At 42.2% G+C, this 25,962-nt stretch overlaps 2 protein-coding genes across 2 annotated transcripts in view; both read right to left on the reverse strand.

The window, feature by feature from the left end:
* The window catches only part of LOC136361547 (potassium voltage-gated channel subfamily KQT member 1-like), a 409,686-nt gene extending 396,546 nt beyond the window's left edge, over nt 1-13,140 (reverse strand). Inside the window, exon 1 of the mRNA XM_066319554.1 lies at nt 12,758-13,140. Coding sequence (XP_066175651.1) covers nt 12,758-13,140 — 383 coding nt within the window. The remainder of the gene's footprint in view (nt 1-12,757) is intronic.
* A 10,125-nt stretch (nt 13,141-23,265) lies between these two features.
* Nucleotides 23,266-24,414, reverse strand: LOC136360913 (probable G-protein coupled receptor 19). The gene has a single exon (XM_066318504.1). It carries the CDS (start codon nt 24,412-24,414, stop codon nt 23,266-23,268), a length of 1,149 nt encoding a protein of 382 aa, XP_066174601.1.
* Between the last annotated feature and the right edge of the window lie 1,548 nt (nt 24,415-25,962).

Below are 25,962 nucleotides of genomic sequence, written 5' to 3' on the forward strand. Positions count from 1 at the left end.
GGTAGCAGCATTGCTGCAAGGAGTTTGTCACTGGAGAAAAATGTGTTTCTTTGAACAAAACAATTCTCTTTTCGAGTCTACCATGGCTGAAATATACAGTTCTTAAATGCCTTTGTAAATCCTAAACCAATCCCAGCAATTTTCCCTTTTTATGTGATGGGAAGACATACTAATTTTCCATGCAGGCAATTTACATGGAGAGAAAACGAAGTGTTAAAAGACAATAGAAATGCTAATAGTTACCCAGACAATTGCACAACAAGGCCCTGTGGAAGCAGATCTCAGCATGCCCCAGATGCTCAGGGTTTTGATCTGGCCAGATTAAAGTGACTGCCTTGTAGGCTGCCTTATCTTGGAGCAACACATCCCCAGTGAGCAGCTCAGGAGACTTCTAGTACAAGAGCTGTGCAATCTTGCCAGATCTTAAACAGGATTATCTCCATTTTATTCTTTCCATGAATAATGGGAAGTAAAAAGAAAATTGTTCAGCTAGCACACACAGCCTTACCTATTACTGAGAAGATCTGGAACACAGAAACAAATATGTTTTTCTAGTATGTGTAAGTGCAGTAAAAAGCTGTCTGTTCAGAACTACAAACCAACCAACCAATACTCAGTTCTACTGCTTAGAAATGCACTTAGTGTGATAATCTGCTGGCTTCCTCCAGGCTCTCTGACAGTCTTTACCATCCAGTTTTGAGTCATAGAAGATGGTGCACAAGGTGCTTTGAACTAAGGCCTTCCCAGTACCAAGAGCTCCTTTTCAGATATCAACTCCCAAATATGCTGGAAACCTCCCACACTAGTGGTGCTTTACATTTCAAACAACCCTTCCTTTTCCTATGTAATCCCAAGCAGAGGTGAGACATGCTAATAACCCTGCTGTGGACAGGCTGTCATCTCCATGGGGGGACACAGCAACCTGCTGAGGTGAAAGGGAATGGATGAACATAATTACTACTCTGCACAAACAACATGGAAGTAGATCTGCCTATCCTTTACTGGAATTGCTGAGAAACTGAATTTGAGATGGATGAGGGACAGTTTCTGATGTTCTCAGCCAGAATTAGATAGACTTAAGAAGGTAAAAAAACAGGAGTGTGTCAAGGTAGATGTAAAACCAAATACAAGCCCAGAATGGTTCTTGTCCAGGCAGTGATCTCACAGTACATGATCACCTAACCCAGGCAGCAGTTCATGGATGGACACACTCTCAGTGTGAAGAAGCTGGGACTGCTTTCCCCTTGCATTTGTATGTCTGGAGAGGGAGCCTTAAGGTGCCATTCAGGATCCCTGCATTGCACAGCAGCCCCACGGCTGGTGATGTCCCTGTGTGCACTTGCAGCATTTTATGCTCAGTTCTCACCACAGGCTGTTGGAAAGAAGCCACAGGTGGAGTTTGGTGAGTAGGTGGTATCTGAATTATGACAAAAGTGCTGCAGGTAAGTAGCAGAAACAAAGGTCAAGTCCTCCCTGCACCCCAAGTAAATCCACTCCCCGAGAAACCAACAATCCTTTTGTACCTGTTCTCTATCACAGTGGAGCAGCATCTTCCTCCTTCTCTGGTATCCCTGAGCCAGCAGTCAGTGCATGCTGCCTTCACAGTTTCCTTTAAGTTACTGTCACTGACCCTGGGCCACAGCCCTCAATGCAGGTTAGCTTTGAGAAATCCACCCTTAAAAATGAACAGCTCAATTAACTGCTAGCTGATCTGCAGAACCCAACAAGCTACAGATCTCTTGGCTCTCAGGCAGTCAGAAAAGCTCCTTGTGGACTGCTCCTAACAGCCTTTGGAATGTTAAACATAGCTGTAACTAATGATCTTTCTATACACACTGGAGGAAAAAAGCTTGGGTGAGTGCCAAATTCCCTGTAAAGAGCTGGATGCACGGTACCACAGGCAAGCCTTCATCAAGGCTCCTCACTGAATACCCCTGGGTTTGTCTCAAGGTCTCACTGCAGGTGTTGGTTTGAGGGACAAGCTGTTCCTCTAAAGGCGATGGCAAAGTCTACCAATGTTAACTCGTTGGCAAGTGCCAAACAGATCCCGAGTCTCCCTAAATATTTCTGATTAGATTTCTGGGATATCTATAGGTAAGGCAAGTGGATGGGTGTGTGTTTCATATTGCTGACTTGAGGTGAAGCTATTTAAAGCTTGTAAATGGCATTTTCTATTTCCTCACCAGCTCCAGTCTGGCTTCCTCGTGTTGCCCGTTACTTATGCTCCCTCCTGAAAAGGCCAATTCTCTGTACTGTAAGGGTGAGAAAACAGGGCGTGATCGTTTACTTGCTTGCAGGGAGTTACTTACATCCACAGAGAACAGTTTCACCAGCTGGCAGTGGTTCAGTTCCTAAAGGGAGGAAGTTAATAGGGCAGAGATATAAATAATTACCAGCTAGTAGAGTTGGTCTACTCCTTCCTATCCTGGAAAGGAATTGAGGTTTTCCTTTCTAGTACTTTGTTCTCTTTCATTCTTTATGTGATTCTTGAGGATGTTGAGCCACAATTTGAGCTGTTACTTAGAGCTATTAAAAATAGTGAAGTATTTCCTCTCAAAACGCCTGGCTTTCTTTTCTTTAACTGTTTTTTTTTTTCCTAAAGATGGAAATTTATTCCAAATCACCTATTTGCAGACTCTTCCTCATTCTCTCTTTGAGTAGAAAAAAATATTTTACCTATCAGAAGAAAGAGAAGTATCTGAAAACCTCCCCTTTATTTCAGGTTCTCATATTAACACCCTTCAAACTTAGAGAATATGAAGTGCCACGCTTTCACAAGAGACATCTTGTTAACGATGTAAACTAAATTTTAGTATTTCTTGACTTTTCCTCAGCTCCTTAAGCCTCAGGTATGCACAAAAATACAACTGCTTTCTCATCAATGTTTTTAGATCATCATCCTTAAATCTGTCCGTTGTGTTAACCAGAATAAAGAGGCAGTCCTGTTAACAAAGGCTGCAAATTAGTGCTTCTTTACGTCCTGGTCCTCCTAAACATTGCTCCCTTTTGGAGAGTAGCTGGTGTGACTGGGAACATGCTTCTGTTGCTGTTGTAGCCAGGGACAAATTCTGTTTAATAGATTTATTGACCATGAGCACACTTCACTGAAGCCTACAAACACTGGGAACTAGGAGGTTAACACTGAGAGCAAAATGATGTCAAGCACTTTCTCCAGGGTGAACCTTTTCAAGGTCACGCTATAACAAACTTATTTTCCATGGAAGACAAGCTAATGGAAGTTCTTAAAGGAGGAGCAGTCATAATTCCTCCTTTTAAGTTCTGCAGCAAATAATTCCATCTCTAGCAAAATCTGTGAATCTGGGGCTTTGTGTTTATCTCCTGCAGATAAGTGTATTTGAAGTGTTGATATACGAGAAGCTCGTGGGAATGTCATCTCTTGCACAACAAAAAAGGGATGGGTGGGGAGGGGATAAACTTGTAAATTCGAAGGCAGAGATACACTCCTTGGCAATGAAGTGCAAAACAGTAGCTTTGTGACCTCCTGGGCTTTACTAAACTTCCCTGACTCTGCAAAGTTTTTTTTAGAGAGAAAAAAAAAAAAAAAAAAAAAAAAAAAAAACACCAAAAAAACCCCACCACTTTTAGAAAAATGTGAGTTCTACAATGAAAGGAAATAAACAAAAAATATTATGGAAAAGCTATCAAAACCTATGCTCTGTAGAATTGAGATGCCTGGACTGTGGGTTGCTGATGATTTTAACACAACCAGATGTGTCCTGTTCCTTCCTCAAAACAGAGCTCCTGTGCCTCTCTTCACTCTGTGAAAGCCCTCCAGGTAGATTAATACAAATGGCTTCTACTGTCTCCAGTTCAAAGTACATGGAAAACTTGCCTTTTAGATTCTTTAGATAATCCTTTATTCTATCTGCTATTTCCTCCAGAAGATTTGAGCAGCCTGGTTTAGTGGAAGGTGTCCCTGCCCATGGCAGGGGCTGGAAACCAATGTTCTGTAAGGTCCCTTCCAACCCAAACTGCTCCATGAGTCCAAGATACGAAATGTTTGTCCAGAACAAAATGTTCTAGTCTACCATCACAGTAGGGGGGAAGAAACGCAGTTGCTTCAGCTGGACTTAAATTAAAAGAAAAATGGACTGAACTGAGGTTAATAAAGCAGTAGGACTTGAGTCCGTGTAAATCTATGTGCAGCTACACCCATTGGAGCTTCAGCTTTTTTCTTGATGACAGACTACAGAGTTGTCTAAAGGAGACCAAAAGCCTTAAGTCAGCCTGTTATTAGGGACAATAAATGAGTTTAGCAAACAGAAAGTTCTTTGAGGGGCTCCAGCAGCATGGGCTGCTTTCTATTTCAACTGGTCATTTTGTGGCAGCAAAACTAAGGAGAGCATTTTTCTTTTTTCACACTCTAAAAGTGCATGTTCTCATTCCTGAGTGAATGAAGCATTTTCTTCTAAATGGGACTCCACTGTGTCATGTTGAATAGCCATGTGCTTCTAGAAAACATTCCTGCTGGTCTGAATAAAACCTCACTCCTGGTTTTTACATATTTTTGTTATCCAAAGGTGTTTCTAAGTCATGAAGAGAAAGTTGTCCATGTGCCTTTGTCAGCAAGTTTTGATGTCCCTCAGTTCTCCCATCAATCTATTTTCAGGCTCCTGAGGTTTGATGTGTCTTTGAAAGGTCTTGTGCTTATCCTATATGTGATCATACACAAATTAGAGTTGGCTGGAAATTTTGGTAAAGAGACAATTTTTCTGCTGAAAATACCAATCTGTTAAAATTAGAAATAGTCTGGGAATGTGTTGGTTTCAGCAGAAGTGGAGAAGGAGACCAGACAAGTTTTAATGGAAACCTGCCTGGCTTTGGACTCTACTAACAGGGAGCATGTCTAGCAGAGAATTTGGCCATATCTGATTTTCTTTTTCTACCCCAGAATGAAATATTTTCAGAGCTTTGAAGCAAGCCCTCAACCAAAGGAAAATTCCACCTATCACATGGATATACTGAGTATATCTGCTTTCAGCTGTCTCTTCTGGGTTGCACCCAGAAATGCCAAATTGCACATATCATTTCTTATCAGAAATAACAAGTCAACCTTTCTACACCACCAAGGTAATTTAAAATTTCACTTACAAATACATTCACCTGCATATGCAGAATTCATCACAAACAGGACTGGATCAACAGCTAAAACCAATGCTGTTCAAACCACAGCATAAGCCACATGTCCTACAAAAAAATCTCCTACTTGAAACCAATTTCTGAATCTACTGACCCAAGTTGTTATTTATAAAACATCCACAGCTCCCATTAGTAATGAGCACTTCACATTTCCAAACATTTGACAGCCTAATTTAATTGCTGTTCTTTGAAGAGCACTAAGATTTGGATTTTGCTTTTCCTATGACTTTATCTGGCAGCATTTCAGAACTGACAAAGCGCGTTCATGCACCCCTTACAATCACCAGGAGCACTGATCTTACTGAGATCGTTTATTAATGCCCTGCCTTCCCTGGGATTAAAGCTCCATGATTCCATTGAGTGCTCGTATCTTCCACTGATATCTGTGCTTCTGTGTTTCTCTTGGTTTTATCTCTGTATGTCCTGCAATCTTCCATTCTGATTCCACAGCTAAGACTTTCTAGAAGAGACATAATCAGTTCTTTAAACACTGACAAAACCAGTCCATCATCATGACTTCAGTGTTGATGATTCTGATACTTTTATCACCAACCTTGACTGTAATATAAAAGTCAGTAGGTTTTGGGATGTGATTTAGGACACACCTCCAAGGGAACAGGAAATTTGAACCACTATTCAAAACACAGCATCAGCTTCCCCATAGCACTCACATTAAATAATGTTTTTTGGGTTCGGAAGTAGAAAAGGGAAAGAACAAATGCATATAATGCTGTTGTGCAAATACATCCACTAAGTTAATGCCTGCTTGATCATCAGTGAGACACCTGAAACACTCTTCTTGAATTTGGTACCACGTGGAGTCCACAAGTTAATGAGCAACTGTAACATTAACAGCAAGGAATATCTTTTTATTTTGCTGGTTTCTGTAAGAACAGAGGGGTTTTTTTCCACAAAAGCATAACCAAATTCCATCAATAGCACCATAGCAATGTCAGCCTACAGTATTTGTTTTCACTACAGAAACAACATTAGCCCATGGGGGCAGATTTTAATGTTATATTAATTGCTCAGATTATTACAAAATTGAGCTTCTAGGATAAGATGGATTGATTTTTTTCAGAAATGACGGAAAAAGTCATCAATAATTCAAAAAATGAAAATAGAAATTACTCATGCTGTGGCTTTGTGCCCTGTGGTTAGGTGACTGTGCCTAACACAAAGTACTCCCAGATCCAAGTTCTTCCTCAGGAGCTTTCCTAAAATCTCTCTCCTGAAAAGACTCCTTGGTGCCAAACAATCTAAAGGACCTCAAAGTGAAGTGTTTTCATCTTGGGGATATTAATTTCTCTCTCCTCTAGACAAATGTTTGTTTTAATCAAATGAGAAGAAGCAGAGTATCTCTGATGTCTCATCCCCTGTCCATGTTAGCTGGAACTCGCCAACTGGCTCAAAAGTTTTTGGTAAGGCCCTTCCAGACAGACATGCTCAGACAGTGTGGTTGCAGAAACCTCATTTCCTTAGGAAGAGAAGTTAAAAATTAATAACTACCCCCATGTATTTTTAGAACAACCAAGTCCTGGAACTTTACAGAAGCCTAAAGACAATTTTCTTTAATATCAATGCACCTTTATTAGCAACTTCAGCCATTCCATCATCTCATCCAGCTGAACATGCAACCCTAAGCAGTAAGAAGAACATCTCACTTTAATGAATAAGTGATGTTCTTGAGTTTCTTCCCTTCAATACTGCTTCTCTTTTGGTACTTGTAGTTTATTATCAGAGACATCTGCTTAGTACCTCTCAGTAGTTATAGTACACAGATGAAAAGTAGCCACTGTAGTTCTAAACTGAAAACTTTTTCAGTGACATTTCTATATAAAATTCCAAATAAGTAACTGTTATGTTGGCAAGAAACATCCTAAGGATCATCATCATCATCTTAATCAAAGGCCTTACTCTTATGAAAGCACACCATGTCTAGAACTAAGCTGTGACATCAAGGTCAAAGCTAGAATCTCAAAAGCAGCCATGTGCTTATAATTACTCTGAACTTTAGTTGTTGCTTGTGTTGGTCGTATTACAATCGCATCATTGGAAAAAGCAAAATATCTGCTTGCATTCTAGAGATAATTGTGGAAAGGACAGAAATGGGAATTTGACAGTCCCTTTGAGATAAACAGTTATAAATAATAGGTTATATGCTCCATTTCCAGATAAAAACAGGAGCTGGAGAACACTGTGCTAACTTACTTCAGTTCACTAAAGAGCTGCTAGACTCAAAGACTCAAAATATATTCAGGCAAGTGCCCCATTAGAAGGAACCATTACACCCTTACATATTTTGCCTTTTAAAGTTCTTTATATCAGCAACAGTTGGACACCAAAGAAAAACGAACTATCAGCCAGAATGGTCGCTCTGAACTTCTGCAATTTCATTACTGGAATACAACTAGCATTTCTTACCTGGAGCTGAAGGAAGTAAAAAAAAAAAAACAACTGAGAAAACAAAGTTTGAGGAGAAGCAATAATAGGAAAAAATTGCAATTTTTAATTTTTCCAAATAATCTGAATTCACTTGTTTATGTATTACTCACAGTGACACAGACATTGGTACACAGAACTTTTTCTGATGGAAAAAACCCTCTGCTGCCTAGCCCCCCCTTTTATAAACACGTTTTTGATCTTTTGTACTTTCCTCCCAAAGTTTGAAGTCTGTGACATTATTGATGTTGTTCACATTTTTGTAAGGATCGTGCACTTTTAATTATTCAGCACAGGTATGTGTGTGTGTGTGTGTGTGTGCGCATGGGCTTCTCTTTGAAGGAGCTGTGGGAGTGAGTCTGGAGGAGGACAGGGGTAACAAAGTAAATGTAAGGGCATGTTTTCATATAAAATTGAGCCCACACCACAGCTCTCTGGTGGGGAAAAAAAAAAGGGAAAAAAAAAAAAAAAGACAGAGAACTTTGCCTCATTCCATTCCAGTCTTGGCCAACTGTGTTAGCGCTGGTTGCAGCCCCATTAGACCACTTGCTGACATGCTGCAACTCCTTTAGGTCCCAAAAGCTCCTCATTTCCTGCTGATCTAGATTCCTGCCATTACAGGAAGCTGATGAAGCGTAGGAGAGCTCCAGTGAGTGCCAGAAGCAACATGAGTTGTGCAGCAGAAATGTGTGTCCAGAAGAGAAGAAGAGAAGGTGACAGGGGCACCAAGAGCTTTCAGCATTGGTAAACACCATGCCACCTCTTGGGAAAACATACTCTGGGGAAGACATTTTCCTTGTCTGTACCACACAATTCCCAGAGACAGGCAGCATCCCATAGGAATAATTCGGAGCAACAGCCATTACCCTCTCTGAGTCACCATTTGGAGGAGTTGTTTCCCCAGAAATCTTAAGGCAGCCTGCAGAGCAGACTTTATGGCTACCCAAATTCTGTATTTATGAAATGTTTTGCAGTCAAACCAGGTGGTCCACAGTATTTGCCAGATGATTTGCAATGTTACTTTGCAATTATTGCGCACAAATTTATATGAAATTTAACAAGTGATTTTGATCCACTGAGAAAACAACAGTGGGACAGTGTTTCAAGGTGCTTAATGTGTAGCACTAACCTGACTGAAGACCATCCACTCTTTACCACTGGGGTAGGTTTCTGCTGGTGTCAGAAGCTGAACTGGCTATCCAAGAGTAACTCCAAGTTTAACAATCCAAGGACAAAAACAGCTGGCAGGAGCAAGCTGAGTGCTGGAAGTGGATGAGGAGAGCAGAACTGGTGCTGCCTTGTTAGCAGTGAGCTGTTAGATCAGCTCCCCTCATCCCATAGAGAGTTATGGGATACAAAGGCTGTTCTAAGTTCTGAATGAGAGCAAGGTCTAACAACTCATTTAACAAGTGGCCAAACCAGCACAAAGTGACCTGGAACAGCTGCCAGTTCTCAATTAAGCTTTTGCAGTGTTACACTGCAAGAAAATGGCAGGCCTGAGAACACAGTCAAGAGTCCCTGTCCTGGGCCTCCCTCTTGCCTTGGACTTTCCTCCATTCCCAGCCAGCCTGTGGTTTCTCCAGTGCCTGACAGCAGCGCTTTCAGCTGTGCTGACTCCAGGGATGATGTGACATCCATCTGGTAAGAACTGGATGGGGACCAACTGCTCCTTTTGTATCTCCCCACAGCCGTCACTGCTTCATCCTCACTATTGACTTGGACGAGATTCAAATTAGTTGCCTATGGGTGAAAGGTTCCTTGTCCCATCATGAATTCCACGCTCCCACTCTTCCCTAGCTCCCAGCTGTCATGTCCTGCCCCTCTTCTTCCCAGTGGCTCTCTGAGCTTCTTGTCCATTTTCAGCTGTCCCCTTTCTGCATGTATCTAGCTTTCTGATCTCAACAACCTCGTTTTCTTCTTTCCTTTGGGCCTCCTGCTTAAGTCAGATTCTCTTTGTTCTTGAGCTATTGTATTGTTTTCCTCCAGTTTCAGTATCACTGGCACCAGTCTCAATTTCCACCAAGAACCAACCTGGACATCAGTGTCTCGATCTCAGGTTCTCTCTCCCTCTTTCACCACACTCAGTGTTAGCCAGTTGTCCTGCTCCCTCACCTCTTAGCCTAAAGGAACCCAGGTTCCCTCTTAAGTTTCTGGCTTTTTAACTGAAAAATTCATCTACCCAGGCAACAGCAGCTGGAAAGACCAAAATTAGCAGTCCCTGCATGCTGCAGAGAAATGGAGGCTGGACTGCAGTGAGCAGGGTGTAATTGAAGGGGAAAATACTATGAATCCTGAGCGCACTCAAGGGTTTCCTGCCTGGAATCTGCACTGTGACATCGCCTCGGGCTGACACAAGGTGGCCTCTGTGGCTCACAGAACAGTGACAAGTGACAGCCGGCCAGGTGGACACAGCATTCCAGCCTCAGTGGAGCCATTCCAGTAGTCACTAAATGGATATAGGCTTCAGAAATATATCCATCACATAAGACCCCACCTGCAATTAAATGATTTAAATGTGTAGGTTTGCCAAGTAACGTCACTGCCATAAATAACTCATCACCAATATATACTCTATTTTTCTTTCAAGAGACAAAATATGAGGGTTATACCCTAACACCTGACATTTGGATGTGATTTTAGCAAGTGCATAGCTGAGTTTAGAAATTAATCCAAGCCAGGCATATGATGCTTTTTCTGGAGGATCACACAGTAAATAGGTGGGCTCTAACACAGGTGATCTCCAACACCCCAAGGCTCTTACATAGCCACAGGAATTGCTGGGTTAGGATCAATACATTGTCAATTCATGGACCATCTGCTTCTCAAGCCCTCAGCTCTTGCTAAGTGAGAACCTCTACTTTACTGGGCATTTAAAAAGTGAAGTATTTCACAGTCCTAAAACAGAAAACTATCCAAGTGAGAAGGTTTTCAAGACCGGCAGGAGGGATTCTCAAGCAAACTCACTCACCCCTTCAAACATTTTGTTTTGAAACCATATTTTCAACTTTCACTAAAACTACAATAACTCCACTAAAATAATACCGAATCTAGATTTAATTAGGCAAAAATAATTCCCTTTTCCATCACTGTTATAAAGAACCTTGATCTTATTCCCTTAAAATAAACTTTCTACAAGTGTTATCGGTGATTATCTTGGTAATTTCAGAACAAGAAGAGGTCACCTCCTGGAGCACTTGCTGTTCCCTTGCCTTGCCTGGTTTTGGAAAGTCAGGTTCTTTCTAGCAGAACTGACTCCAGATCAGAACAGACTCCAGTCCCTCTCGAACAGAAAGTTCCTCCAAGTTTGTACATGAGTTGTGTGATCTTTGTGGCACAGGAAGGACAGAAGGGACAGAGCACATCCAGCTCCTTCCTCCAGGCTACACAAATATCAGCCATGTACTTGAAAGTTTGGATTTGTTAGGAAAATAGTCATAATTATCAGCATCAGGTCAGCTGCACTTCAGATACCTCCAAACCCACACATAAAACACGGAAAGCTTTTTAAAAATAAAGCGCAGGTCGTTCTAATTATAAAATTAAGTGTATTTCTGATTACTAGGGTTTTTTTAACAATGTTTCACTGCAATGATATGTCATGTTATAGGACATGTTCTTTCCAAAACAGAAACTTGTTATTTAAATGAACAAATCATGTAGTTACTGGGATAATTATTAGAAAAAATATCCTTGAGACAAAATGCTTGCCAAAAGCTGTTCTAAATGTTTCCTTTCTAGCAGCCTGGAAGACAAATAACTTTTAAGAGCACTCAATTTACATATTCTTTCATGTAAGTTAGGAATCCTTAAAAAAAAAACAGTTGTTGTTGATATTACCAATATTTTCTCCAATTTTCTAGTAATGAGGGAGTGTATAGATTTATTTTTTTTAATGCCCATTTTGGAATAAAAAAGTGCATATTAAAGGTCAGCCTTAGCTGGGGATTAAAGCAACACAGATAATGAAACAAATGCATTTTAGCAAGATTAGTAGTCTCAAATAAGCTTAAATCATGGCTATTCATATATTTAAATCTACACAAATCACATCTGTTTAGTTCTTAGGAATAAAACATACTGTAAGTATAGGCCTTGAAAGAGGCCCTATCATTTTGCTTGGAGAAATTTCATTAATCAAAAAATCCTTTCAAAAATAAGTATATGACGTTGAGTGGGGAAAGGAAGCAAGTATTAAGGAGACTATTTTATGCTAAATAGAAGCATTAGAGTTCATCTCTAGAATTACCATATATTTCTCTGAGCAGCTCCTGATTGCAGCCACTGCTAATTGGTTTCTTCCCCAAATGCAGTCAGACCATAGGTTATCTCAGACAACCACAGTAATTTCTACACCCTGCATTTCTTTTGGAAATATGCTAATTTTATAATAAAAGCAAGGCCTTTTGGTTCAGCAGGCCAGTAAAACTTGCTCTGGTCTCAGAGCACAACTGGACCCTTTCTACAGCTAGAATGACGAGTTATCTTTCTGTTAAGCAGCATCCAGAATGGTAATTGAGGTCTTGCTAAGCTTGACAGATACCGTAAGCAACTCAAAGGAAACAGAAACAGCTGGATTAATATATTAACCGCTGCTTTACAAGGGTAAATGGAAGCCTTAATTGCCTCCTTGCATGTACTACATACTTGGTATAATGAAAAACATTTTGCTAAGTTTCTACTCATTTCACATTCAGGACTATAAATCAGTTCAAATCAGTAATGTTATATGTTTGCCTAACAAATTACTTGTTTTGGCTCTTCAGCATGGGCAAAACAAACTTACAAGAGCAGGATGTGTCTGATCACAGCTGGACCTGCCACATCTCCTGCTAAACACTGTAGTGTCTGAAGCTGGAACAGCTCAAGGAGCAATTAGAAAAACTGCAGGAGCATAGAGAACTTGCCCTCAGAAATACCAAATATACATGTACATCCTTGAAAACAAAGATCATTTGGAGAATAAAAAGCCTTCTCTGGAAATGATAATTGATATAGTGGCCGATTCTTTGAGGAACCGGCTTTTCCATTGCCTTCAGGGGATAATTCATGCAACAGGTTTTGAGCCAAGCAGCTCAAGTACTGAATCCTGGCTGATTCAATGGGCAGTTTCAGATTTTTCTTACACCAAAGATCATGTGAAAATGTAGGTACTTACACAGCAAAATGATAGATAAAACACTTCCATCCACTGGGCCTCTCCAGGAAGTTGTAGACCTGCCCCTGGGTGCTGGTTTTGGTCAGATATTGGCTCTGGAAGCACTCCATGGTCCGGGCCCTTCCTACTGCACTGTCCAAGCAGGCTGCAGCCTTTGTCCCTTCCCCGGGGCTCTGGGGAATCCCGGATCCCTTATCCACGGAGGGCTCTGGATTCAGTGCCACAGGAGAATACTGCATGGTGCTGAGGGTCCCCCTGACTTCCAGGAACGCTGCAGATTTGCTATTTCCACTCAGAGTGCTCAGCTGGAGAGTGGAGCCTTGATCATCCCCACCGTGGTTACACACTGGGTACGCAGCAGTTTCTCCACCACCACAGGACATCTCGCAACAGCACACAGGTATTGCTGTCTCTGATCAATATTTAAAATCATGAAGGAGGGATTGGATGTCTTCCATGCCCAGGGTTCTCCAGCAGCTGATAAGATGACTTTGTGCTGTTATCATGGAGCTTCTCTGTGAGACAAGTGTGAGCTGCCAGCCTGTCACCTGCTGTCACTCACAGTCTCTGAAATTAAATCAGAAAAACTTATGAGACAGTGACACATGCTCGACACCAGAAGGAACAGGAGTCTAGGAAAGAGGTTGAGACTTCTGGAAGAAGGAAAGAAAATTAAGTTTCAAAATCACATTGTTAAAACAGAAGCCAGAAGTATTTAAACAGTGCAACACTTTGTGCAGCAGCAGAGACTTGAAAGCTGATCCTATCAGGTTACTTTAAGCTGAGCATTTCTTGAAGTGTCCTGATTAGAGATGAAGTGTTGCCCAAAACACACCTGAATGAGGCTCTGAACTTCAACACCTACACGTCAGGAGAACTTACCTAGAGCGTCAACATTACAGGAAAATTTTAAGACTTAACTATATTATTTCAGTCACCTCATATGACCCAAGCTTGCAGTCCACAGTACTCTGGGACAATTTTTCTCAAGTGTAAAAAGGAGGATGCCATCAATGATAACTGACACCAGAAGGTTAATATTGCTACAAGGCAAAAGATCAAAGACTCCTGGCCTGATCCTCATTTTTTTCAAGCCCTTTCATGTTTGCAGCTAATTTTGCTACTCTCAAGTAAATACCTAGAAAAACAGAAAAGACAATAGGTTTGTTCTAGATCAATATATATTTCATGGAGCAGACTTAAATTGCTGCTAATACAGAGCGGCAATTTCTTAGTAGCAATATTAATAATTTTGTGAGACTGATAGTGGATGTCTTTTTCTTGTACTGCCTTATTTCTTACACACCACATTCAGAGTTACGTTAGCTGCAGCAGAATATTTTAGAGAGACAATTTCAGCCTTCACCCTCCCCTTTTTTTAAATTAAGCCTATTTTTTGCTGTTGCTTAAAGCTCCTCATGTGTAGTGAATGAATTCCTATTGCAGTACATCTCAACAGAGCCCTCCAAGTTACTTCGCAAAATATTTACAAGCATACATTTTAACATGACTTTTTACACAGGGTTCATTTCTTAACACCGCTCATGGAAAGGTGAGCATCAGTTCACATTTCCACATCAGCCCTAAAGCAAAGAGAGAAATACATCCCTTCCCTCAGCAGTTCTCTTAATGAACAGCTGGAGAGTGCAAACATTGAAGCACAAAGCCCTAAATCCAAGCCAGCCTGCAGGAGGTCCCTGAGAAGCACCTCTGAAAGCATTCATTCACTTTGAGGTGCTGAGGCTGCCTGGACAAGGCTGGCTGGGCAAAGCTGCAAACACAGCTCCCTGGAACACCTTTCCTGGGCTGCTCCATCCTCACACGGCATCCCACAGACACGGCACAGAAAAACCTGAAACCACCTGGCAAACAGCACCTACTTTCTCCAGGCGTGTCCCTCTCCTGGCGGCCGCTGCACACCGTGGAATCCCTGGAGAGGTGCAGGAGAGGAGCTGCTGCCCGGCTCTGCCCACAGCTCCCCAAGTCCCACCCTGAGCAAGGCAGGAGCCCTCCCTTTGGGCTGCCTTATATGGCTGCCCTTGCAAAAGGCACAGAAAGAACCGGGAACAGTTTGGGTGATTTCAGAGAGAAGTTACTTCTGTCTCTTCCTGCTGTCAAAACCAGAAATCACAAACAGCAGCTGAACTTCCCTCCCAGTCTTTTCCTTCTCTGCAGACACTTCATTGCAATGCGTTAAAAGCAGCATTTCCTTATTGCACATCTTTAAACACTGAATTAGGTGATGCCTGTGGCAAGCTGGCTCTGCATCCTCCTTTCATACTGGGAAAGTCTAAACAGCAGCTTCAGTTGCTCAGGGGTTTTTCCCATCAAAGTTTTGAAAAAGCCAAAAGCACAACTTCGTTGTTACATCAAATAATGGAAAATCAGGGTTCTCTCATGTTGTTGCCTTTCTGAGCTCCAGGTCATTTTTTGTATTAATTTGGGAGGAAGAGAATCCCAAACATGACCATTCCAGCATAAGACTCTCCATTCTATTGTTGACCTTTCAATTGGGAAGCAGATAGTGAATACTGCTATTTCCCTCCTCTTGTAACAGAAATCAGACTGTTGTCTGCAATGCCAGCATTCCAGACTTGACCTTCCCACTCTTCCAGAGCCAGGAGTTTGAGAATAGAACAAAGGTAACTCTTTCACCCTGTGGTTATCATCAGTGGGGGAATGCTGCCATCGCACATAGTCTTCACTTTTTATCATAATTGTTCAAGGGCATAAGGCACCTCTTTCCTTGGAAAGATTATTGCAGAAAGGTGTTTCTTAGTTTCCTAGTTATATTTCCATACCATTGCAAAAACTCCAAAACAAAACAAAAACCCAAAGCCTTTTAATTCCTTTCTTTTTTTCTTGATACATGATACATGTAGTCTGATCTAACAGCCAACCCATCCAGAACATTTTCCTTGGATGCTGTGTTGCTCAGTTTACCCTGTGCACAGAATTGAATGCATTATTCCACACACTACTGCAGGTGAGTGGTCATTGAGAACTGATACCTGACTCGAGCCACAAAAATCCTTCTCCATATTTTTGCTTCTTCCTGAAATGCTTGCTGCATCAATTAATACTTTTATACTCTCTGCTCTATTAACTTTTCCAGACAGTAATTTGCTAAATGAAAAAATTGCCATCTCTCCTCATCTCTGACCTCTCCTAAATGTAATTACTCAAGCTCTACAAAACTAGCCAAAGTATGGAGGGAAAAAAAACATTTAAAAACCCCAACAAACCAAACAAAAACCCCCAACCAACCAACCAAGAGGCAATTTTTGTGAATATTTTAAGGTTAAAAATAAGTTTCCTTTGATGGAATAGTAGCATCCAGCTTTACTGCAAATGCAAAACCTCAACAAAATAGCAGCAGGTTTGAAACCCCAGCAGAAGTAGAAACTCAGAGCACCTGATATTCCTGGTTGAGGAAAAGATGATTTAATGATAGAATTTTAAGACTAAGATTTGGAGAATTTGAACTCATTCCTTCACACAGCCCCAAAAGCAGTACGTGGCATCTTTGGGCCAAAATCTCAAAAGGCAATTAGTCACCTCACTAATTTATGACTTACATCAAATGCATGATTTCAGGGATGTCTAAATGCTGAAGTGTTCACTGGTAACTATAGATGCACACAGCATCCTGCAACTGTGTATATACAGAAGCATGATTTCTGCAGCTGGACTTACTTCATGTGTTTAATTTTGGGCTTGGTGCCACCTCCATGCTCAGAGAGCACATCTTCCTCACCCTGGCAGCACTGCATTTAGCACTACACTTGGGAATTTATAACCAAAAGGCCAGGATGGGAAGGCACAGAGAAATGTCTGGCTCTGAGATGCATTTTTGAGCTCCTTCTTGATGAGGAGGGCACTTCTCAGAGACAAGCCTAAACACAGCACCACTGGCACCACCCATCACTGTCTCCTCCGGGGGCTGTGTTTTAGAAGGAAAGTGTTAATGAGTCATACAAGAGACAGATAATAGGGAACCCTTAATGCTAGAAAATATCTTGAAGGGTAAATAATAGATGAGACTTACAGAACATTCCCGTGCCCCTCTGTCCATCCCAGATTCCATTCTCTGGACGTAAGCTCTCTGCATCAGTGCTCTTGAAGATCTGCTCTGGATCTGCGAGCTGTAGCACTACCAGCCCTGATACCCAGGAGGTGGACACTGCTGAGTGCCACACAGCCCTCTGAGTCAGCTGTGGGATCTTAACAGTGATCCCACTGGGGCACAAACACAGCCAGTTGTGTGGCTCCAGCTGGTGGTGCCCAGAATGCCTTTAAGGGGGCAAAATTCCAGCCCTTGCTCTCTAATTCACTTTCCCAGCCTGGTGGGCTCTTATAAGGGACTGCAAACAAAGGTAATTAAGAATCATGAAATGAGGCTTCAGCTCTGAGTTCACTTAACAGTACCCCCTGTACTTTTTTGAACTGTAGGTTGAAAAATGGGGCAATTTTTGTCTTGCCAGTCTGTTACACAGTTCAGTTGTCTGTGGAGCACTTGGCAATCCATTTAATGTGCACCATGGGCACCATTATTCTCCTTCACAGGGATATGCTGAATGTAAACTAAGATTATTGTGACTTGTACACTATGGTGTCAGAAGGATGGTGCATGTCCAGATTGAGACACTGGGCTTCCATTCTCTCCAAAAGTTTGCCAAGTGAAATGTATTGTAGCATTTTACCACACAGGGGAAAATATGATGTGATAAATTGCCTTTTATGAGTGCTGGCAGTGCTTCATTATTTTTGTATTAACATAGATAGTCTACCAGGCTGACTGCTTGACCCAGAGTAGTGTCTAAGAATTCCATAAATCTCTCATTTCTGTGATGGAATGCCTGGAAGAAACCAACTTGACTCCTGCACTTAAGAAGATTTTTTCCTCTCTGTTAAAAGTAAAACTAAAATATTTTATTGGAAAAAAGAACAGAAGATGCAAGTTCTTCAGGAAATGCCTGAACTTCTTAACAGCTGTGATGTGAAGGAAGTGTCAATCTCATAGTATGATGCTTATCATGAATGTATAGATCTTAGAGTTACCATAAATATATAAAACTTAAACTAAATCATACTGTAAGATCTAAACTATTGTTATGCTGACTCTAATAAACTCCATCTGCCTGATGAAAAATTTTTAAAAAATCAATTAATTCATATGATCATTAAAGGGGGAACTAGTAGCAACTTTCAGATCAGGTGTCTGCCTGTTCCTACAACACTTGTCCCTTTCATTTCTTGAAAATTCGTCAATATTGTAAGCACCTGGGCCAAAATTTTATTCTGAAAATCTCTAGTTCTGCTTTTGATCAGTAGGTTAAAGAGTTATTCAGCCCCTTTTGACCACAAAGACAGAGGAAAAGACACAGCTCTTTTAAAATAAAACCCCCTGATAACCAACATCCATAACCATCCCATAATGAAACCAACATAGCACAACAGCTTGTGTACTGGAACCATACCCTGAGGATGTATCCCTTTCCAAAGAACGTTCAGTGGTACCCATGGGATTCAGCACCCTGGAGAGAGCAAAGAGACCCTGCCCAATAAGCCCCTGCCCTGCCCGAAGGCCCCATCCACCCAAAAATCACATCTCACCACCACTACGTAACTAAGCGGGACTCCAAGTCCTGTTTTTTATCTCATTTTTATCAGTCCTGATGAATCCACAGCCATCCAACACACACCTCCTAAAAAAATCCCACATTTTTAATGTCAGCAAGGATGTATTCAGCTTCTTTTTGTGTGTGTCCTTGTGTATGTGAAAATCTCAGATAAGCAAATCACTTGTATGGCTCAACTATTATTCCACAGTCGTTCAGGGTACATTTCAGTTTTCCAGAAGAATATATATATCCTGTGCCTCAGTCTCTTAGCTCAGTATCCTGTTGCTACTTCATGTTGTCTCCCAATACAATGAAGGGGCAGATGAAAGCTAAAGAACCAGGTAAAAGAGCTGACAAAGAAGTGTGTTTTCCTCGGCTGGAACTAGGAAAGGTTTTGATTCCATGACCTTTGCACCATAGTTCAGTGAGCTTTCAAGAGCACTAATTTCTACTAGACAAATGCCAGCATCCTGATCCTGTTTGCCATTTGAGACACTATGGAAAATCAAACCATAACTATAATGCATTCCATGAGAGTCATTTTAAGAATGATGCAGCCAAATTCCACTTGTTCTCATGTTATCCCACACAGACAATTTTGGTGTGCAGTTTAAGTGCTCTTCACTAGGCCAGCAAAATTCTTTAATTATAAATCATAGTATATCTTTATATAAAGCCACAGCATTTTCAATATCTGGATATTAATAAAGCAGATGAACTTAAACAGACTGCTACCATGTAGGGCAAAGTATCTGTTGTTATGCTTATGTTGCACTAAAGGAAGACAAAATTACTGCATTAAATAGGTTCCCTATGGTCACTGCTGAAGAGGTAACCAGATAGGAGTCACAGAGAACCTTCAAATAATAAGAGGCAACATAAATTCTTGCATAGTGAACCTCAGCTGTTACTTGATTCCTTTCTTCAATTATATTAAGTGTCCCAGCATTGTTTGATTGGGTTTGTTTAAATCATTAGTGATGCACTGGAGGAAAAGGATACTGTTATTGGTTCTAGGGTTGTAACAGAATACCATGAAAAGTGGGTGCTTATTTCAAGTATATCTGAAAAGATTGACCAAAATAGAACTATTGCTTCAGGAGAGACGCTCTACTCAGGAGCTGTCTGTTATAACTGAAGAGGCAATTTGGAAAGATGACAACAATTATCCTTTCAGGATAAGTGCAGTTGGGCATTTTTGCATTTACATGTATGGATTTAAAAGTCAACTAAGACATTTTATTAATTTTACCTAAAATTTCCACAAAGCTTCTTTTCTGTGAGCTGTGGGCTCTTTTATACAACCTTCAATTGATTACCAAGCTGATATTAAAGAGCAGTAAACTGAACTTCAAATTCTTAATGTACCAGGTCCACATAACCTTCTTTCTGTGCTAAGCTGCAGCCTCAGGCAGTAACTCTTCTGAAATTATTCACCTCATGCTCAAAGTGGAGCATATTTTCTTATTTCTTACTTCCATATCCTGTAACTCTTTTGCGAGAGCTGTCTATTGCTTTCTCTGGCAGTTCTAAACCCCTCACTGCTTCTAGAGCATGTAACACGCAGTGCACATGTGCAGCATGACCTGAAAGTCAGGCTTTGTGTGTTCTGCAGAGATTTAAAGAGCACAAGCACAAAGGCTAGCCAAGGGTCTTCCCACTGCATTCCAAGCAATCCCAAAAAGCCAGGATGACTTGGCTCTCCTACACACAGAAGGCTGGAGAGCTCCCTGGTGAGTACCACCCCACCACTCTGGGTGCACAGAATGTCATCCAGGACGTTTCCAGCAGAGCAGTAGATCCTACATTCTTCCCAGAATTAATACATTCAGCTGCATGTGATGAGCTCAGCAAAGACACTTGGCATCTGAGGCACTTCAGTTTTGTCCACCTTTTGGAAATCTGCAACTATGTTTAGCTTGGCAGAATCTAGAAAATCTAAATAAAGGTATCTGCAATAAGATCTGTTTAAAATTTGTTGTAGAGAAAAAGCTGCCTTGACAGTAAGGATTGTGGAAGGAGTGAGCTTGAGAGCTATGTTCCAGCAACTAGAATATCCTGTAAATGTTTCTTTTAAAGCACCCTCCCGAAGCAGGAGGGTGTTCATTTGATGTTTATCTGGAGTAAAATGTACCAAAAGCAGCAGTGTGCTGAACATGGATCACTCTACAGAAAGCTGACTTGTAAACAATAATTGTGACTTTACTGCTTCTTTTTAGGAAAAGCAGAAAAAATTGGAGAGGGTTTTAAAATAAATCAGTAACTTTTGATACTGCAACCCAAGATGTGCAAGTGACCCACACCGAAGTCATGAAACAGGAACTCCAAGCTAACATATAACACCTGCAGCTGATCTGGTTCTGGGACTGGCACTACATGTTTTCAACAACAAAAGGTCTCCTCTTATGTTACCCTAATGTGGAAAATAAGATAAAATTCAGACTGGCTTCTAAGTAAGAATGTTCTAGTGAGAATAGAGAGGAGGACTTCAGAAGGTCAGTAAGACTGGCTTAACACATTGTTGAGTATCTATAAAATGCAGTAATTATATTAAGCACCACTGTAAACCAAAGAGTTCTCCAACTTTGAGCACTAACACCACTCTCCATCTGGCATTCAAGTGCACAAACTGACTTGCAAAGTGTCTGTCCTGAGGATGTATAGGAGCAGAGGGGTGTGAAAATACACAGCATTTCTCTTGGACTTGACAATGACTCATCATTGTGAGGGCCATGGGGTGCATCTGACACACATGCTGAGAATGAAGATGCAAAGATTTACTCTTTTTTAATTGGAAAAGCAGTTATTATTTGTAAGAGATATTTGTGAATGCATTATATGATATTCAGAGCCATTTTATATCCCATGTGTACAGCATGATGAATGTATACCCTCTAGAGGTGTGTCCATGAATCTGACTACTGCTAAAAACTAAGTTTTTCTGTTCAGGATATAAAATCTTCAGTTTTCAGGTTCAGGAGAGATTCAGCTTTTTTGGATGCTCAAGCCCAAATGCTCACTCAGATGCCTCATTGTCTTTGATCGCTGGACATGTCCACTTCAGAATCAACTTTGAAAATACAAAGATTTACATAATTTAAATAATTAATCTTAGCTGTGAACGTTTATCAGACACTGCTACTAAAAATTCCACCATCTCTTTCTTTGTCCTTTTTCCATCAGCTGTCAAAAATGGATGGACATTTCACACCTCAAAATTAGTAAAATTAACAAAAATCTTGTGGAAATCTGTAACTGCAAAGTTTATACCTTAATTAGCAGTAGTAATTACTCACTGTCCATCATTCATAATGCATTCTGACCAATAATTGTGCTGAAGTGGATTAAGTCATTGTGAGATGCTGCATTAGTAATGAAAGGGTAAAATACATTACAGCTCTGTTGTATTATGAAACAAACAGATTAAAACCAGAACTCCTGGGCACAGCCAAGAGCACAAACATATTGCTACCAAAAGAACCAATTAACATCTGCACAAACATGAAGCACAGGAAAAAAAGCTGAAATATAAGAAAAGCAGCACTACCTCATCCAGATGTACATATGACAGTGTCACCATGTTGTTTCCATGAGAATATTCCCAGGGATGAATCCATTTTCCATTTCCTGAAAAAATCTACACAGTTTTGCTTATAGACGTTGCTGAAAGAGCCTGTCCCTGTTTTGGGGAGACAGACAGCATGCAGTGACTGAGAACTTGTATTTTTAGTTGTGAGGAAAGAAAATTGACTTGGAGGAGACCAAGGGGAGCCCACAGCAGGGTCTGCAGCTTCCTCCCAAGGGACAGCAGAGAGGCAGATCTGATCTCTGCTCTCTGTGACCAGGGACAGGACCCAAGGGAATGTCAGAGGAGGGTTAGGTTGGACATCAGGGAGAGGCTCTCTGGGGAATGGCCACAGCCCCAAGGCTGCCAGAGCTCCAGCGCCATTTGGACAACGCTCTCAGGGGTGCACAGGGTGGGACTGTTGGGGTGTCTGTGCAGGGCCAGGGCTCCCTTCAAACCCAGGATATTCCATGACTCCATGCAATGGAATCATTGCTCTGTGGCTGCGCAGCCACACTCTGGAACAGGACCCAGGAGGGCAGAGCCTGAGGCTCCTCCATCAGGGCTTGTGTGGACAAGGAGTCCTAAGTTGCGAGTTGGAAATTTGTCCAGAAACTCCTTCTGCAGTTAAACCCCGCTGAAACAATCTGCCGTGACTCTTCCAGGAGGAAGTTATTTGCAAAGAGAAATGGAGGCACAGGAAGACTGGAAGGAGACAGAATATTAGAATTGTTTAGGTTGGAAAAGACCCTTCAGATCATTCTGTCAAGCCATTAACCCAACAACACGCTGTCCACCAGACCAGTGGGGTCTGAACAAGAGGGACAAGCCCTTTGAAGGAGTATCCCCAGAGACATATTGGAAGGAAGTCTAGATGGCTTTGGGTGGATTTAGGCGTTTATAAACTATGGCCCATCCCTAAACAAGCAGTGTTTCTTTCTTTCTTTCTTTCTCTTTTCTCCCTACAGACAGAGTGTAAGGACTCTTGTAGATTCCAGAAGAAGAGTTCCCCAAGGCAGAATGTGAAAACTGAAAAGAAATAGAACAAATGCACCAAACCCAAGCCATTAAATAATATGGAACATTTATTTGTTTCTACCCTAGGAGCTGGTCTAAAATATGTAGCTATTTATTGCTTCAAAAGAGTGAAAAATCTTCTTCGGGGGTAACATAGCACCCCCATAGCTCATCCATTGCTTTTCAGGTAATGAAAACCTCTTGGTAAATATATGTTTCAAGCAATGAAACCCTCCTGGCAAATATATTTGTGTGATTAGATTCACCAGTCCTGGCAAGCTCATGATCCTTGATTTCTCTGTTCAAAGCATCACAGGTGGAGTCTTTGGTGAGGCTGGACTGGTGCTGGGATGTTCTGTGATCCCTGTATGATTATTTTCGTCTGTCCTGGAACTGGTGGTAATGGTGTAGATGTTGCTTCTGGAGTACTTCCACATGCAACAAATTTCTTGCATCCCTCTTCTGAAGTTTGCATTATTGATGTAGAAGAGGATTGGCTTAGAAGCTGAGGAACTGAAAGCGATCCAGGTGACGACCAGGAAAAGCAAGGAGCTCTTTCTGTAGTCTGTTTCCTGTGGGTGCCACAACTGCACCATGAAGAAAGGGAGCCAGGACAGGAGAAAATCCAAGACAAAGATGAAGAACATCTTGAGAGTTTTCAGTTTTCTTCTTGAGACAAGATTCACTGTCCTGCTAGCTGTGTCCTCAGTGCCACTTCCCCAAACGGAGGTGAAGAGTTTCTGGTAGTAGAGGATAATGAGGAGAGATGGGATCAAAAGCAGCAGCACTGAGAGGTGGATGACACCAGAGGCAGCTCCTAGCCAAGAACTGGGGAGGAAAAAGTTGCAATTGTGGTCACCGCTGGAGCCATAGAGAAAACAGGCCGGTGATGCAAACAGAGCACCACAGAGCCAAGAGACCAGAATCATCCTCTTGGCTTTCTCCCTGGAAACTTTGAAATTCAGGGGATAGATGAGAGTGTAGAACTGATCAATGCTGATGGCGAGGAGCACGTAGATCTGCACCCCGGGCGTGAGGTACTGCAGGTACCTGACCAGCCGGCACACGCCGCTGCCCAGCATCCAGCGCCCCGAGCTCAGCTGCAGCAGCAGGAAGGGCGCGCTGCCCACGCTGCTCACCAGGTCTGCACAGGCCATGGACACCACAAAGTAGTTGGTGGTGGATTGTATCCTTCTGCTCCTGTGGATCACTAAGCACACGAGGAAGTTCCCCAGGACAGAGATCAGCCACAGCACTCCCCAAACCACACCGGCAGCTGCGATTTCCCCTGGCCTCAGCCCGTACTCTGCCAGAGAGTGGTTCCTGCTGGAGCTGCCTCCTGGGGGTGGAAGTTCTGCCATCTCGTAGCCAGCAGGGCTGGAGACTTTGGGGCTGCTCATGTTCTGCAGCAGCAAGGTAAGGAGGAGAACAGGACCACTGCTGTTATCCATGCTGTGAGCAAACTCAGCCACGTCTTTTGCTCAGGCTGCAGACAGGGAGGAGAGAAAAAGTTTTGTTGAATAACTCTGTGTGAAAAGCCCGAAGTAATCAATAAAAGATAGCTCTAAGTAGTCTCCATACTCCTTAGAGCAGTAGATTTCAGAGAAAAGAGCTAGAAATATATGGTGACAGTATGTGGCAGACCAGATAACATTAAGTTTCATGCAGATTTTTAGGAATGGCCTGAGTGTTTCAGACAGGCATTTCTGTCTACAGAAAGATGAGTATCCCTTTCATAGCTGGAGACTGAGGTGCCATTTCACCAGTGCTGGTGAGATGCAAACTGAGTGAGTAAAACATGTCCCACTGATCCCAGAAATGTGCTGTACTTCCTAGTGTCCATGGAAGTGTCATAGAAGCAGACCAAGAGCTTCCCTGCACCCTTGACTTGACCTTGAGCTTTGATGCAGAAGGCAAGTACTGAGGGAGGAGGTCAGTGTCCTCAGACAGATGAGATGAGAGGTTGGGGGAAGGATGGGGGAGCCTTTTGAGTTCCAGCAGCAGAGCCTCAGCTTGTCTTGTCAGCACTGTTAATACATATGGCTGCAGTAAGCTGCTGAGCATCTCTGTACTCTGGAGAAAATCCAGGGAGATGGGGAATATCCTTACCTTCGTCAGGGGCCTTCCACCCAGGCAGCAGCAAGGCTGACCCTTCACAGCAGGACCAGCCCAAAGGTTCTGCAGGTCTACGGGTGACCCAGGAGACAACTGAAGGACTGCCAGAAGCAACTGACACCAACAGTCAACCGAGAGCCTCTGCCCCGATCTTGTAACAGAGCTCAAGCTGAGAATCGCTGTGGTCCAAGTGCAGGACCCAGCACTAGGCCTTGCTCTTCCTGTGCAGCCTGTCCAGGTCTCTCTGCAGAACCTTCCTGCCCTCCTGCAGAGCCACAACTCCTGCACAAACCGGTGTCACCTGCTCGCTGCCCAAAGGGGCACTCGGCACCCTCAGACATGCTTGTTGAAAATTGTATCAGACACAACTGGCCTTGCCCAGCTCTGGGAAGGACAGTCACCCTTGGGAAGAGATATTTTCCATGAAATAACATATTCCTTGGTAAACATATGAGCAGCCAAACCCTGTTCCCCTCCAATGCTCAGTAACTGGGGTGTTATGAACTGGTTCACACTTTCAGAATTTCAGAACTTTAATGCTCATTGTCCTGCCTGCCACCTCACAGTCAAGCCCCTCAGGAAATAGAGTTGGCAATTCCAGACTGGTTTTATTGCCCCCCCTCCTCCTGGTGATTTATTCCAAGGCAGGAAGATGGCAAGTTCCTCTTCCTAAGCATCTCTGAAATCAAATGTAGTAGAAGATTATTAGGAAAGGCCTGGTAGCCAAATGAGAGAGGCCCTCTGTTAGAAGTTCCTCTACAAACCAGCACTAACTTTTGCTGTAAAAGAGCCTTGAAATTCCTGGGGTCTTGGAGGCAGTAACACTGATTTGCAGGTCAATGCTGGCCACAGTGTCACCAGCAGAGCAAAAAGCTTATCGGCTC

The sequence above is a fragment of the Sylvia atricapilla genome, chromosome 5 (assembly GCF_009819655.1).
Source record: "Sylvia atricapilla isolate bSylAtr1 chromosome 5, bSylAtr1.pri, whole genome shotgun sequence".
In the NCBI taxonomy this organism is placed as follows: Eukaryota; Metazoa; Chordata; class Aves; order Passeriformes; family Sylviidae; genus Sylvia; species Sylvia atricapilla.